General features: G+C 45.8%; 1 protein-coding gene across 1 annotated transcript; it reads right to left on the bottom strand.

The window, feature by feature from the left end:
• Nucleotides 1-9,220: 9,220 nt before the first annotated feature.
• Nucleotides 9,221-12,793, bottom strand: LOC311139923 (vesicle transport protein GOT1B). The gene is made up of 5 exons (XM_084174922.1): nucleotides 12,625-12,793; nucleotides 12,057-12,148; nucleotides 11,521-11,699; nucleotides 11,181-11,262; nucleotides 9,221-10,422 (listed from the first exon to the last, which is right to left on the bottom strand). The coding sequence occupies exons 1-5, from the start codon at nucleotides 12,647-12,649 to the stop codon at nucleotides 10,384-10,386; spliced, it is 417 nt and encodes a 138-aa protein (XP_084031048.1). The 5' UTR covers nucleotides 12,650-12,793; the 3' UTR covers nucleotides 9,221-10,383.
• Nucleotides 12,794-13,112: the final 319 nt, after the last annotated feature.

Genomic DNA, 13,112 nt, shown 5'->3' with positions numbered 1-13,112 from the left:
TAAATATATCTGGAATCGCGTTCACGGACCCGTTCGTCAAACTCTTAGGGAGCTATAAATTAAGCCCCATTACTTACCATATCAGATAAGAGAAATTGCTGCAGCTACATATATTTTACATCCTGGCCCTACATAGTTCACTATTTGCATCACTTACCAAAATATTACATGTGGTCATATATGCTTGGAAATTGGAGATGCCATAGAACGTCAAAAAAGTAAACATTGCTGGAGACACATTGCCGTTTTGGAGAAGACATCGCGTTTGCTAGCGAAGAGATTTGTTGTGGCAAATGAACTTGGGCTGGGAATTGCCAGGAACCTCACGATAAGATATATGCATCAGCATTGCGAGTCTCATGATTCTATACGTATTGCGATTCGATACTGTGATTTTATTGCGCACCATATGTCTGTTGCAGAGGGATCAGAAAGCCATGAGAACGAGTTTTGATCAGTCATGGAAATAAAAGTGCTGAAAACAAATTGGCTCCCAATGTGAAAAGATTGAGAACAAGCTATGAAGGAACAATAATGGTGTTTTGGTGCAGGTACAGCCAACTAGCGCTAAAATATTGCGATATTGTCAATACAGTATATCGTAAAGTATCACTATGTAACTCGATTTCTTTCACCCCAATCCCTCAAATTAACGGTAAATAACTGAATTGTTTGCCCCACATTTAGCTAAGATGATTAGCTAGCCAGCTAAAATGTTTTATTTAGTTAGCAGTCGCATCTACAATAGTTTACTGTCAATAACATGTCTCCAAAAATGACGCGGTGTCTCCAATTGTGTTGACATTTTACAATTGCAATGCGCATCCATGAGTATCCACTTTCTGTAGCTCAGCTGGTAGAGCATGGTGCTTGTAACGCCAAGGTAGTGGGTTCGATCCCCGGGACCACCCATACACAAAAATGTATGCACGCATGACTGTAAGTCGCTTTGGATAAAAGCGTCTGCTAAATGGCATATTATTATTATTATTATTATTATTATTATTATCTGAAGAGAGCCCCGAAACATTGTGTGCAGACATTTTATGCAATAAATGAAGTAGGTTCAATCTAGTAGTTCTGATCTTCTGATTGGTCCTGATGAGTTGGGCGAGGTCCCCTGCAGGCTACTGTCACTGTTGCATTGGCTCTGAGTCGGGTTCTCTGTCTTCAAATGTTCAGCCTAAGAGAGGGGATTTTTGTGTGTGTGTGTGTGTGTGTGTGTGTTTAACAGTGATGATGTGTGTGTGTGTGTGTGTGTGTTTAACAGTGATGATGTGTGTGTGTGTGTGTTTGTGTGTGTGTGTGTCCTCAGAGCAAGAACTCGTGAGTTGGAAGAACTGAGAGGCCTATGGCGTGGGTGTTGTCCTTGGCCACCTGCTGACAAGGCTGACAAGATAGGACCCTTTTGTCCATTGTTATTGGATAGGAACAGAACTTATAACCAGCTCCTGACCTAAATAGATCTTAGCACAACATTTTACTCAACATATCATATTCCATATTCACTATAACAAATATATTTACTACGACATTAGCAAGAACCGCCACATCCTCAGCCGGCTAATCCAGTGTGTGAAGTTTTGCGGAGTGTTTGAGTTAGCTTTGCGAGGCAAAGATGAAACTGAGGGCTCCACCAACCCTGGTAAGCCAACACTTTTGAGATCAGTCAATAAATGCTTCTGGTATTGACTTATATGCTGCCCCTGTCTTCATGTTGTTGCTGGACATATCTTTTTTTAAATGTGTGTAGGTCACCTAAATCATCAGAAAAATTGCCCCTCCTGAGAATTTTTTCAGGAGCCGCCACTGGCGTGGAGTCCATTCCCATACTACCGGAGTCTTGTCTGGTGGCACCGGTGGTGTGGGAGGTCGATGCGGAGATCGAGCGGGCGTTGCGCACCGAGCCTAGTCCTCCACAGTGTCCGGTGGGTCGGGTGTACGTCCCGCTCGAGGTCCGGGATCGGCTGATTTATTGGGCTCACACGTCCCCCTCCTCTGGACATCCGGGTATTGGCCGGACAGTGCACTGCCTTAGTACGAAGTACTGGTGGCCAACGTTAGCCAGGGATGTGAGGGTTTATGTCTCCTCCTGCTCAGTGTGTGCCCAGTGTAAGGCGCCCAGACACTTGCCCAGGGGTAAATTACAGCCCCTGCCCGTTCCACAACGACCCTGGTCTCACCTCTCTGTGGATTTTGTTACCGATCTTCCCTCCTCACAGGGGAATACCACCATCCTGGTCGTTGTGGATCGGTTCTCGAAGGCCTGTCGTCTCCTTCCCATGCCGGGTCTTCCTACGGCCCTACAGACCGCTGAGGCTCTATTTACTCACGTCTTCCGGCATTACGGGGTGCCCGAGGATATAGTGTCCGATCGAGGCCCCCAGTTTACCTCCAGAGTCTGGAGAGCATTTATGGAACGTTTGGGGGTCTCGGTGAGCCTTACCTCGGGTTACCACCCGGAAAGTAATGGGCAGGTTGAACGAGTCAACCAGGATGTGGGTAGGTTTCTGAGGTCATATTGTCAGGGCCGGCCGGAGGAGTGGGCGAGATATGTGCCCTGGGCCGAGATGGCACAGAACTCTCTCCGCCACTCCTCCACCCAACTAACCCCTTTCCAGTTTGTATTAGGGTACCAGCCGGTTCTGGCACCGTGGCATGAGAGCCAGATCGAGGCCCCCGCTGTGGATGAGTGGGTGCGGCGCTCGGAGGAGACGTGGGACGCTGCACACGTCCATCTGCAGCGTGCCATACGTCGACAGAAGACGAGCGCCGACCTACACCGCAGTGAGGGGCCAGTGTACGCACCTGGAGATCGAGTCTGGCTCTCAACCAGAAACCTGCCCCTCCGCCTGCCCTGCCGGAAGCTGGGTCGGCGGTTTGGGGGGCCTTTTAAAGTCCTGAGGAGATTGAACGAGGTGAGTTACAGGTTAGAACTACCTATTGATTACAAGAATATTAACCCCTCGTTCCATGTGTCTCTCCTCAGGCCGGTGGTAGCTGGTCCACTCCAGGACTTTGAGATTGAGGAGACTCCTCCGCCCCCGTTGGACATCGAGGGGGCTCCGGCGTACACGGTTCGGACCATCCTGGATTCGAGACGCCGGATGGGGGGTCTCCAATATCTCGTGGAGTGGGAGGGGTACGGTCCGGAGGAGCGGTGCTGGGTGCCAAGGAGGGACATTCTGGAGCCGTCCCTGATGACCGAATTCCATCGTGGTCATCCTGCGCGCCCTGCTCCGCGTCCCCCTGGTCGTCCCCGAGGCCGGAGGCGGCGCGCGGCTGGAGCCGCGCGTCAAGGGGGGGGTACTGTCACGGTTTCGGCCGAGGCGGCTCCTCCTCCTTGTTCAGGCAGGTTTCGCCGGTCGTCGTCTCCGGAGTTCTAGCTGCCACCGCTCTATGTTTCTTGTTTGTTTGGTTTTGTCTGTTAGTCACACCTGTTTTGTGTTAGGTCTCATTTAGCACCCTATTTAGTTTCCTTGTTGTTAGGTTAGTGTTGTGTGTAATTGTTCGTGTCGTGGTTGCGCTACCCGTGTCGGTACGCTATTTTCCTTAGTTTCCTCGTGTGTTAGGAGAGTTTTACGCACCTGTGTGTGCGCTCGCATTTATGCCTGTGTGCGTCCTTTTGCCTCCGGGCTGTTTTGGATATATTTTTGTGCTTAAGTAAAGTCTTGTTGGACTTATCCTCTGCTGCCTGCGCCTGATTCTACACCACACCTATACACAGCAACGTGACACAAGCGGCACCATGAAGACCGAGGAGCTCTCCAAACAGGTCAGGGACAAAGTTGTGGAGAAGTACAGATCAGGGTTGGGTTATAAAAAAATATCCAAAACTTTGAACATCCCACGGAGCACCATTAAATCCATTAATGAAAAATGGAAAGAATATGGCACCACAACAAACCTGCCAAGAGAGGGCAGCCCACCAAAACTCATGGACCAGGCAAGGAGGGCATTAATCAGACCAAAGATAACCCTGAAGGAGCTGCAACGCTCCACAGCGGAGATTGGAGTATCTGTCCATAGGACCACTTTAAGCCATACACTCCACAGAGCTGGGCTTTACGAAGAGTGGCCAGAAAAAAGCCATTGCTTAAAGAAAAAAATAAGCAAACTCGTTTGGTGTTCACCAAAAGGCATGTGGGAGACTCCACCAAACATATGGAAGAAGGTACTCTGGTCAGATGAGACTAAAATTGAGCTTTTTGGCCATTAAGGAAAACGCTATGTCTGGTGCAAACACGACACCTCTCATCACCCCGAGAACACCATCCCCACAGTGAAGCATGGTGGTGGCAGCATCATGTTGTGGGGATGTTATTCATCGGCAGGGACTGGGAAACTGGTCAGAATTGAAGGAATGATGGATGGCGCTAAATAAAGGGAAATTATTGAGGGAAACCTGTTTCAGTCTTCCATAGATTTGAGACTGGGTCGGAGGTTCACCTTCCAGCAGGACAATGACCCTAAGCATACTGCTAAAGCTTGGGTGGTTTAAGGGGAAACATTTAAATGTCTTGGAATGGCCTAGTCAAAACCCAGATCTCAATCCAATTGAGAATCTGTGGTATGACTTAAAGATTGCTGTATACCAGCGGAACCCATCCAACTTGAAGGAGCTGGAGCAGTTTTGCCTTGAAGAATGGGAAAAAATACCAGTGGCTAGATGTGCCAAGCTTATAGAGACATATCCCAAGAGACTTGCAGCTGTAATTGTTGCAAAAGGTGGCTCTACAAAGTATTGACGTTGGGGGGGGGGGGGGGGGGGGGAATAGTTATGCACGCTCAAGTTTTCAGTTATTTTGTCTTATTTCTTGTTTGTTTCACAATAAAAAATATTTTGTATCTTCAGAGTGGTAGGAATGTTGTGTAAATCAAGCCACTGTAAGCAAGAACCCGATGGTCACTCTGACAGAGCTCCAGTGTTCCTCTGTGGAGATGGGAGAACCTTCCAGAAGGACAACCATCTCTGCAGCACTCCACTGATCATGCCTTTATGGTAGAGTGGCCAGACGGAAGCCACTCCTCTGTAAAAGGCACATGACAGCCCGCTTGGAGTTTGCCAAAAGGCACCCAAAGGTCTCTCAGACCATGAGAAAAAAGATTCTCCAGTCTGATGAAACCAAGATTGAACTCTTTGGCCTGAATGCCAAGCGTCACGTCTGGAGGAAATCTGGCAGCATCCCTACGGTGAAGCATGGTGGTGGCAGCATCATGCTGTGGGGATGTTTTTCAGCAGCAGGGACTGGGACACTAGTCAGGATTGAGGGAAAGATGAATGGAGCAAAGTACAGAGAGATCCTTGATGAAAACCTGCTTCAGAGTACTCAGGACCTCAGACTGGGGCGAAGGTTCACCTTCCAACAGGACAACGACCCTAAGCACACAGCAAAGACAACGCAGGAGTGGCTTCGGGACAAGTCTCTGAATATCCTTGAGTGGCCCAGCCAGAGCCCGGACTTGAACCCGATCTAACATCTCTGGAGAGACCTGAAAATAGCTGTGCAGCGACACTCCCCATCCTTAGTTTCATGAGCTGTTCAAGTGGCTGGTCTCAGACCATCCCGCAGGTGAAGAAGCCAGACGTGGAGGTCCTGGGCTTGCGTGGTTAACCGTGGTCTGCAGTTGTGAGGCCGGTTGGACGTACTGTCAAATTCATTAAAACGACATTGGAGGCGGCTTATGGTAGAGAAATGAACATTACATTCTCTGGCAACAGCTCTGGTGGACATTTCTGCAGTCAGCATACCAATTGCACGCTCCCTCAAAACTTGAGACATCTTTGGGTTTGTGTTGTGTGACAAAACTCTACATTTTAGAGTGGCATTTTATTGTCCCCAGCACAAGGTGCACCTGTGTAATGATCATGCTGTTTAATCAGCTTCTTGATATGCCACACCTGTCAGGTGGATGGATTATCTTGGCAAAGGAGAAATTATCACGAATAGGGATGTATACAAATGAGTGCACAAAAGTTGCGAGAAATACGATTTTTGGAAAATTTGGAAAATATCTGGGATCTTTTATTTCATCTCATGAAACATGGGACCAACACTTTACATGTAGCATCTATATTTCTGTTCAGTATATTTTCCATTTGTCACAATCAAAACACACTGAATGACAATGGGACAACGCAAGTTCTTTTGTTTTTGTGTAATTACAAAAGTATCAGACAAAACATTGTCAAAGCATTGTCATTTCACATGTAACCATTCCATTCAGTACCCTCCATTCCTATACATTGATACAATTACAACTCAAATGTTGCGCTTTAAAAAAAAAACGGAATCTACAGAAGTTCTCTCATCCAGTCATACACATAAATGACTGAAAAATAAGGGGAAAATATACAACTTCCAGATCTTGTACTCATAACAGGTGTGAGAGAAAAGAAAGAAAAGCTATTTTCTTCCACAGGACTCAAGTTTTAGTCCAGTGTGAGAAAGCACAGGCACCATAAGTAGGACCAGGAGTCTTTCCCACTCCTGACCAGGAAACCACCTATAACTATGGCTTTGAGTATTCCCTGGTCTGGTCATATGGTCAGGAAACCCTAACATGGTCTAAGATCTGTTTGTGCCATCTTGCTAACCCCTAGTTCATTGTTGTCAAGACAGCACATCACTAGGAAACACCCCTGGCCCCATCTATATTGTAACAATAGGACCAGCTCTCCTCCTCCACACCTTTTGAGGTTGTCCAGAGGCTGTCTTCAGAAGCGATGACATGGTGATTTTGTCTGTACATTCAATAGCAGATTAAGAGAGCGAAAACGGACGCTGGTTCTCTTCAGTCCGTTAGAGGAACTCTACTTCTCGTGGGGAGTTCTCCAGTAGAGGAGAGCAGCATTCAACAACGACATGTAAAACATTATTGGGTAGCCATCGTAACCAACTCCAGATTCATTAGTAACAGTAACCAACTCCAGATTCATTAGTAACAGTCGCCCGTAGCAACCAGGACTGGTACCCTTGACTGGTACGGACCTTAAAATTGCTGAATCTAGATACAAAAAACCAGACCGTTTTCCCTTGAAATGGGAAGAGGTCTTAATATACACTGCTCAAAAAAATAAAGGGAACACTAAAATAACACATCCTAGATCTGAATGAATGAAATAATCTTATTAAATACTTTTTTCTTTACATAGTTGAATGTGCTGACAACAAAATCACACAAAAATTATCAATGGAAATCAAATTTATCAACCCATGGAGGTCTGGATTTGGAGTCACCCTCAAAATTAAAGTGGAAAACCACACTACAGGCTGATCCAACTTTGATGTAATGTCCTTAAAACAAATCTAAATGAGGCTCAGTAGTGTGTGTGGCCTCCACGTGCCTGTATGACCTCCCTACAACGCCTGGGCATGCTCCTGATGAGGTGGCGGATGGTCTCCTGAGGGATCTCCTCCCAGACCTGGACTAAAGCATCCGCCAACTCCTGGACAGTCTGTGGTGCAACGTGGCTTTGGTGGATGGAGCGAGACATGATGTCCCAGATGTGCTCAATTGGATTCAGGTCTGGGGAACGGGCGGGCCAGTCCATAGCATCAATGCCTTCCTCTTGCAGGAACTGCTGACACACTCCAGCCACATGAGGTCTAGCATTGTCTTGCATTAGGCCAACCGCACCAGCATATGGTCTCACAAGGGGTCTGAGGATCTCATCTCGGTACCTAATGGCTGTCAGGCTACCTCTGGCGAGCACATGGAGGGCTGTGCGGCCCCCCAAAGAAATGCCACCCCACACCATGACTGACCCACCGCCAAACCGGTCATGCTGGAGGATGTTGCAGGCAGCAGAACGTTCTCCACGGCGTCTCCAGACTCTGTCACGTCTGTCACATGTGCTCAGTGTGAACCTGCTTTCATCTGTGAAGAGCACAGGGCGCCAGTGGCAAATTTGCCAATCTTGGTGTTCTCTGGCAAATGCCAAACGTCCTGCACGGTGTTGGGCTGTAAGTACAACCCCCACCTGTGGACGTCGGGCCCTCATACCACCCTCATGGAGTCTGTTTCTGACCGTTTGAGCAGACACATGCACATTTGTGGCCTGCTGGAGGTCATTTTGCAGGGCTCTGGCAGTGCTCCTCCTACTCCTCCTTGCACAAAGGCGGAGGTAGCAGTCCTGCTGCTGGGTTGTTGCCCTCCTACGGCCTACTCCACGTCTCCTGATGTACTGGCCTGTCTCCTGGTAGCGCCTCCATGCTCTGGACACTACGCTGACAGACACAGCAAACCTTCTTGCCACAGCTCGCATTGATGTGCCATCCTGGATGAGCTGCACTACCTGAGCCACTTGTGTGGGTTGTAGACTCCGTCTCATGCTACCACTAGAGTGAAAGCACCACCAGCATTCAAAAGTGACCAAAACATCAGCCAGGAAGCATAGGAACTGAGAAGTGGTCTGTGGTCACCACCTGCAAAACCAGTCCTTTATTGGGGGTGTCTTGCTAATTGCCTATAATTTCCACCTGTTGTCTATTCCATTTGCACAACAGCATGTGAAATTTATTGTCAATCAGTGTTGCTTCTTAAGTGGACTGTTTGATTTCACAGAAGTGTGATTGACTTGGAGTTACATTGTGTTGTGTAAGTGTTCCCTTTATTTTTTTGAGCAGTGTATAAAGTCTCATGAAAATTACCTAGCTAACTGTTGGAGGTAAGCGATTGACCAATGGGGGTTAAGTGGCTTCATGAGAACTACTGTATCATAAATATAATAGAGATCAAAAATTTCTAAAAACCAGTTTTTGCTTTTTCATTATGGGGTATTGTGTGTAGATTAATGAGGGGAAAAAAAACGATTTAATCCATTTTAAAATAAGGCTGTAACGTAACAAAATGTGTAAAAAGTCAAGGGGTCTGAAAACTTTCTGAACAACCATATAAACGCAACATGCAACAATTTCAAAGATTTTACTGAGTTACAGTTCATATAAGGAAATCAGTCAATTTATATAAATTCATTAGGCCCCACTCTATGGATTTCACATGACTGGGCAGGGGCGCAGCCATGGGTGGGCATAGGCCCACCCACTTGGGAGCCAGGCCCACCCACTGGGGAGCCAGCCCCAGCCAATCAGAATGAGTTTTTCCCCACAAAAGGGCTTTATTATAGACATAAATACTCCTCAGTTTCATCAGCTGTTCGGGTGGCTGGTCTCAGACGATCCCGCAGGTGAAGAAGCCGGACATGGAGGTGTGTATGGAACATTTCTGGGATCTTTTATTTCATCTCATGAAACATGGGACCAACACTTTACATGTAGCATCTATATTTCTGTTCAGTATATTTTCCATTTGTCACAATCAAAACACACTGAATGACAATGGGACAACGCAAGTTCTTTTGTTTTTGTGTAATTACAAAAGTATCAGACAAAACATTGTCAAAGCATTGTCATTTCACATGTAACCATTCCATTCAGTACCCTCCATTCCTATAGTTTACATTGATAAAATTACAACTCAAATGTTGCGCTTAAAAAAAAAATCTACAGAAGTTCTCTCATCCAGTCATACACAGAAATGACAGAAAAATAAGGGGAAAATATGCAACTGCCATATCTGGTACTCATAACAGGTGTGAGAGAAAAGAAAGAAAAGCTATTTTCTTCCACAGGACTCAAGTTTTAGTCCAGTGTGAGAAAGCACAGGCACCATAAGTAGGACCAGGAGTCTTTCCCATACCTGACCAGGAAACCACCTATAACTATGGCTTCGAGTTTTCCCTGGTCTGGTCATATGGTCAGGAAACCCTAACATGGTCTAAGATCTGTTTGTGCCATCTTGCTAACCCCTAGTTCATTGTTGTCAAGACAGCACAGCACTAGGAAAACCCCCTGGCCCCATCTATAATGTAACAATAGGACCAGCTCTCCTCCTCCACACCTCTTCTGAGGTTGTCCAGAGGCTGTCTTCAGAGGCGATGACATGGTGAGTTTGTCTGTATATTCAATAGCAGAGTAAGAGATAGAAAATGGACGCTGGTTCTCTTCAGTCCGTTAGAGGAACTCTACTTCTCGTGGGGAGTTCTCCAGTAGAGGAGAGCAGCATTCAACAACGACATGTAAAACATTCTGGGGTAGCCATTGTAACCAACTCCAGATTCATTAGTAAGAGTCGCCCGTAGCAACCAGGACTGGTACCCTTGACTGGTACGGACCTTAAAATTGCAGAATCAAGATACAAAAAAGCAGACCGTTTTCCCTTGAAACGGGAAGAGGTCTTAATATATAAAGTCTCATGAAAATTACCTAGCTAACTGTTGGAGGTAAGCGATTGACCAATGGGGGTTAAGTGGCTTTATGAGAACTACTGTATCATAAATATAAGAGAGATGATTTTTTCTTAATAAACAAAAAGTCACTGTTATACCATGGTGTTGCTCTCTCCCACTTTGTCCACGAACTGAAAGACAGAGAGAAAATAAAAATATAAGTCAACAGTCTACCGTCCCCTTTGCAAAGTAGAGCAAAATAGATGACATCGAGAAGCTTGACTAAAACGTTTAGTGCATAGTTGTACATGGGCAATAAAATGTTTGCTTGACGTGACTGATTGAGTAGACTAAACAAAACGGTGTGTAGGATAAATTCTGTTGCTGGTGTCCTAGTATAAATTATTTCCAATACCCATGGTTCCCTACTCTGGTCAGGCATAAGGCAACATTACAGTATAACATACATTATAAACAGATGTGAATCATGCTCACATGCAAGGGAAAATCTGCAGTGACTGACCAAGACTGCGGATTGTCCTCAGAGTTAATTACGAAGGCTTTAAAGAGACAGAGACACATTCTCCTCAAAACAAGTGACTCCACAAACATACACCTCAAAACACACACACACACACACACACACACACACTCTTATATGATAGAAGATTGAGTGACACAGTATGAGACACTACAGCCTTCCAGAACCACTGTCAGAGACCAAGTGGACCATGTGTTGCCTTTAGTATAACTACCTCAGCCCACACAGCACCCACTGCATTGTAGCTCCTGTTCCCATTGTTTTACTCACCCAGTTGTGTAGTGGAGGATAGACGCAAGTAAACACAGTTTACCCACCAGGAAAAATGCATTGAAACTATAGGAGCGTTACTTTTTTCACCGTAACCGGCAAACAAATGTTTTATTACCACTAGATCACTGTACTCACCCCACTGATGAATGGGAGGTTTAGCAGGGAGCCCAGGATGGGTATCCTTCTGATGAAGCCTACTGCCACTGGGAAGAAACCCCTGGAGAAGATAAAGAGAAAGAGAGGGGGGAGAGAAAGAGAGAGAGTTAGTTGACAACAGCAAGCACATGATGACGGACTACGGATCTTTACACGCAGCAAAGCCCTTGCATCAAATGGGGGCTGCGCTCAACAGGGAGTGGGGGCGAGACACAGTTGACAGGACAAACAAAGCTTTCTTGGCTTGTTTCCCTCCAGACTGGATCTTATTCTAAAGATAAGCTTAGCAAACTGAGCCTGGGGACTGTGGTGTACCCACCTGAATAAAAGGAAAAAGCCATAGACCTCCAGGACCACGCCCACAATGGGCCAGCCAATAAGAACGATCAACACTCCACCCAGGAAGAAGCTGGTGGCCTTCATCTTGTGTTTCTGGAAGAAGAAGCGGAACGTCCTCTCCAGACCGATCACAAACGACAGGCCAGCCACAAACAGGATCTATAGAGAGAGATAGAAGGGACAGGGAACAGACAATGTCAATGTTTGTTGACAATGACAGAGTACTTCACAATTAAACCCTACAACTCTAGAAGGTGGTGATTGTTCTCAGTTGAGAGAGAGAGAGAGATAGAGACAGAAAGGCACACACAGATAGAGTGAACAACCGTTAACCCTCAGGCAAGGAGCTCTGACTCTGCAGCTGTGTGTTTCTCAGCGTCACTCAGAGATAATTGTATTGCAGATCACACCAACGTCCAATAAATATAGCAAAACGTAAGCCTCATGTATGTAGCTGCAGAAGGTAGGCAAACATTCTGAATATGAACTGTGGATGGTGATGATGAAATCACTCACATTTCCTATTGCAAGGAGTGCTTTGTCAAAAAACAGGATCATTCCAAAGAAGAGGAAAAACACACCGAAGCCTGTTAGTCCCATTCCGATCTCTGCAAGAAAGAGGAATCACATTATTTCAAGTATCCAAGCACACTAAAGTTAATATGTTTCAATCACAGGAGGCTGCTGAGGGGAGAACGGCTCATAATAATGGCGGTAACGGAGCGAATGGATGGCATCCAACATACCATTCCACATATTGCACGAGCCCGTCCTCCCCAATTAGGTGCCACCAACCTCCTGTGGTTTCAATTGACATCCTCGCTCCCTAACTAGCCATCTGGCTCAGAATGAATGTCATTAATTAGCTAGCTAACGTTAGCTGTCAATGGTCACTCTATCTAGCAAAAAAATACTATTCAGCTAGCTATCTATTTCTAGCTGGTTTCCTCACATTAAGAGAATAGCCTAGCTTAACTTAGCGTTAGTAATGTAGTTGAGAGGCTAGCTTGCTAACGAACGTTAGCCAAAGAGCTGGAACAAGTTGGCAAGCAACAACCGTTAGATAAAATAGAAATCGCCTTACTCTGTGAGTCCGTTAGAGAGATCATTTTGACAATGAATCAACAGCTTGTAAAATATAAAGGTTTACACTGTTAATTGTATTTTACTAAAATACAAGTTCAAATGCTATTACAACTGTAGTGCCACTGTAGCACTAGCCACGTCTTCCGGAAACACGCCTTCTTGGTTACATCAAAAAAATATTCTTCTTCCGGACAAAGTCAGGGGTGCATTCAACATTGTAAAGGGTTGTCTCAAAACGTTCGTGAAAAGGTTAACGAGAGCACGTCTCTGCTGAATATAACTAGGTAGTTGTTGGAAAATGTCTTCCCTGCCTACATACACATGTCAATATTCCGGATGGAAATGTTTTCTAGGTTGTATTATATTGTAAAATAAAATAAAATAAAACATTGATTCAGCGTTGATTACAGTTGGTTTGTTGAATGTACCCCATACCGTGGAGAAAGTGAAAGCATCCGCAATCTGATTGGTCTGCACCATTTTTTC

This window comes from Coregonus lavaretus (assembly GCF_964263955.1).
Source record: "Coregonus lavaretus genome assembly, chromosome: 13".
In the NCBI taxonomy this organism is placed as follows: Eukaryota; Metazoa; Chordata; class Actinopteri; order Salmoniformes; family Salmonidae; genus Coregonus; species Coregonus lavaretus.
The sequence above is the reverse complement of the archived record's forward strand: the minus strand, read 5'-3'. Positions and strand labels throughout refer to the sequence as shown.

Excerpts from the sequence above, each read along its gene's own strand:
- LOC311139923 (XM_084174922.1), bottom strand. The coding sequence starts at position 12,649 with ATGATCTCTCTAACGGACTCACAGA. Across the intron at positions 11,263-11,520 it reads GGCTTTTTCCTTTTATTCAG|GGGTTTCTTCCCAGTGGCAG; the intron begins GTGGGTACACCA and ends TATCTTCTCCAG. Across the intron at positions 10,423-11,180 it reads ACCTCCCATTCATCAGTGGG|TTCGTGGACAAAGTGGGAGA; the intron begins GTGAGTACAGTG and ends TCTGTCTTTCAG.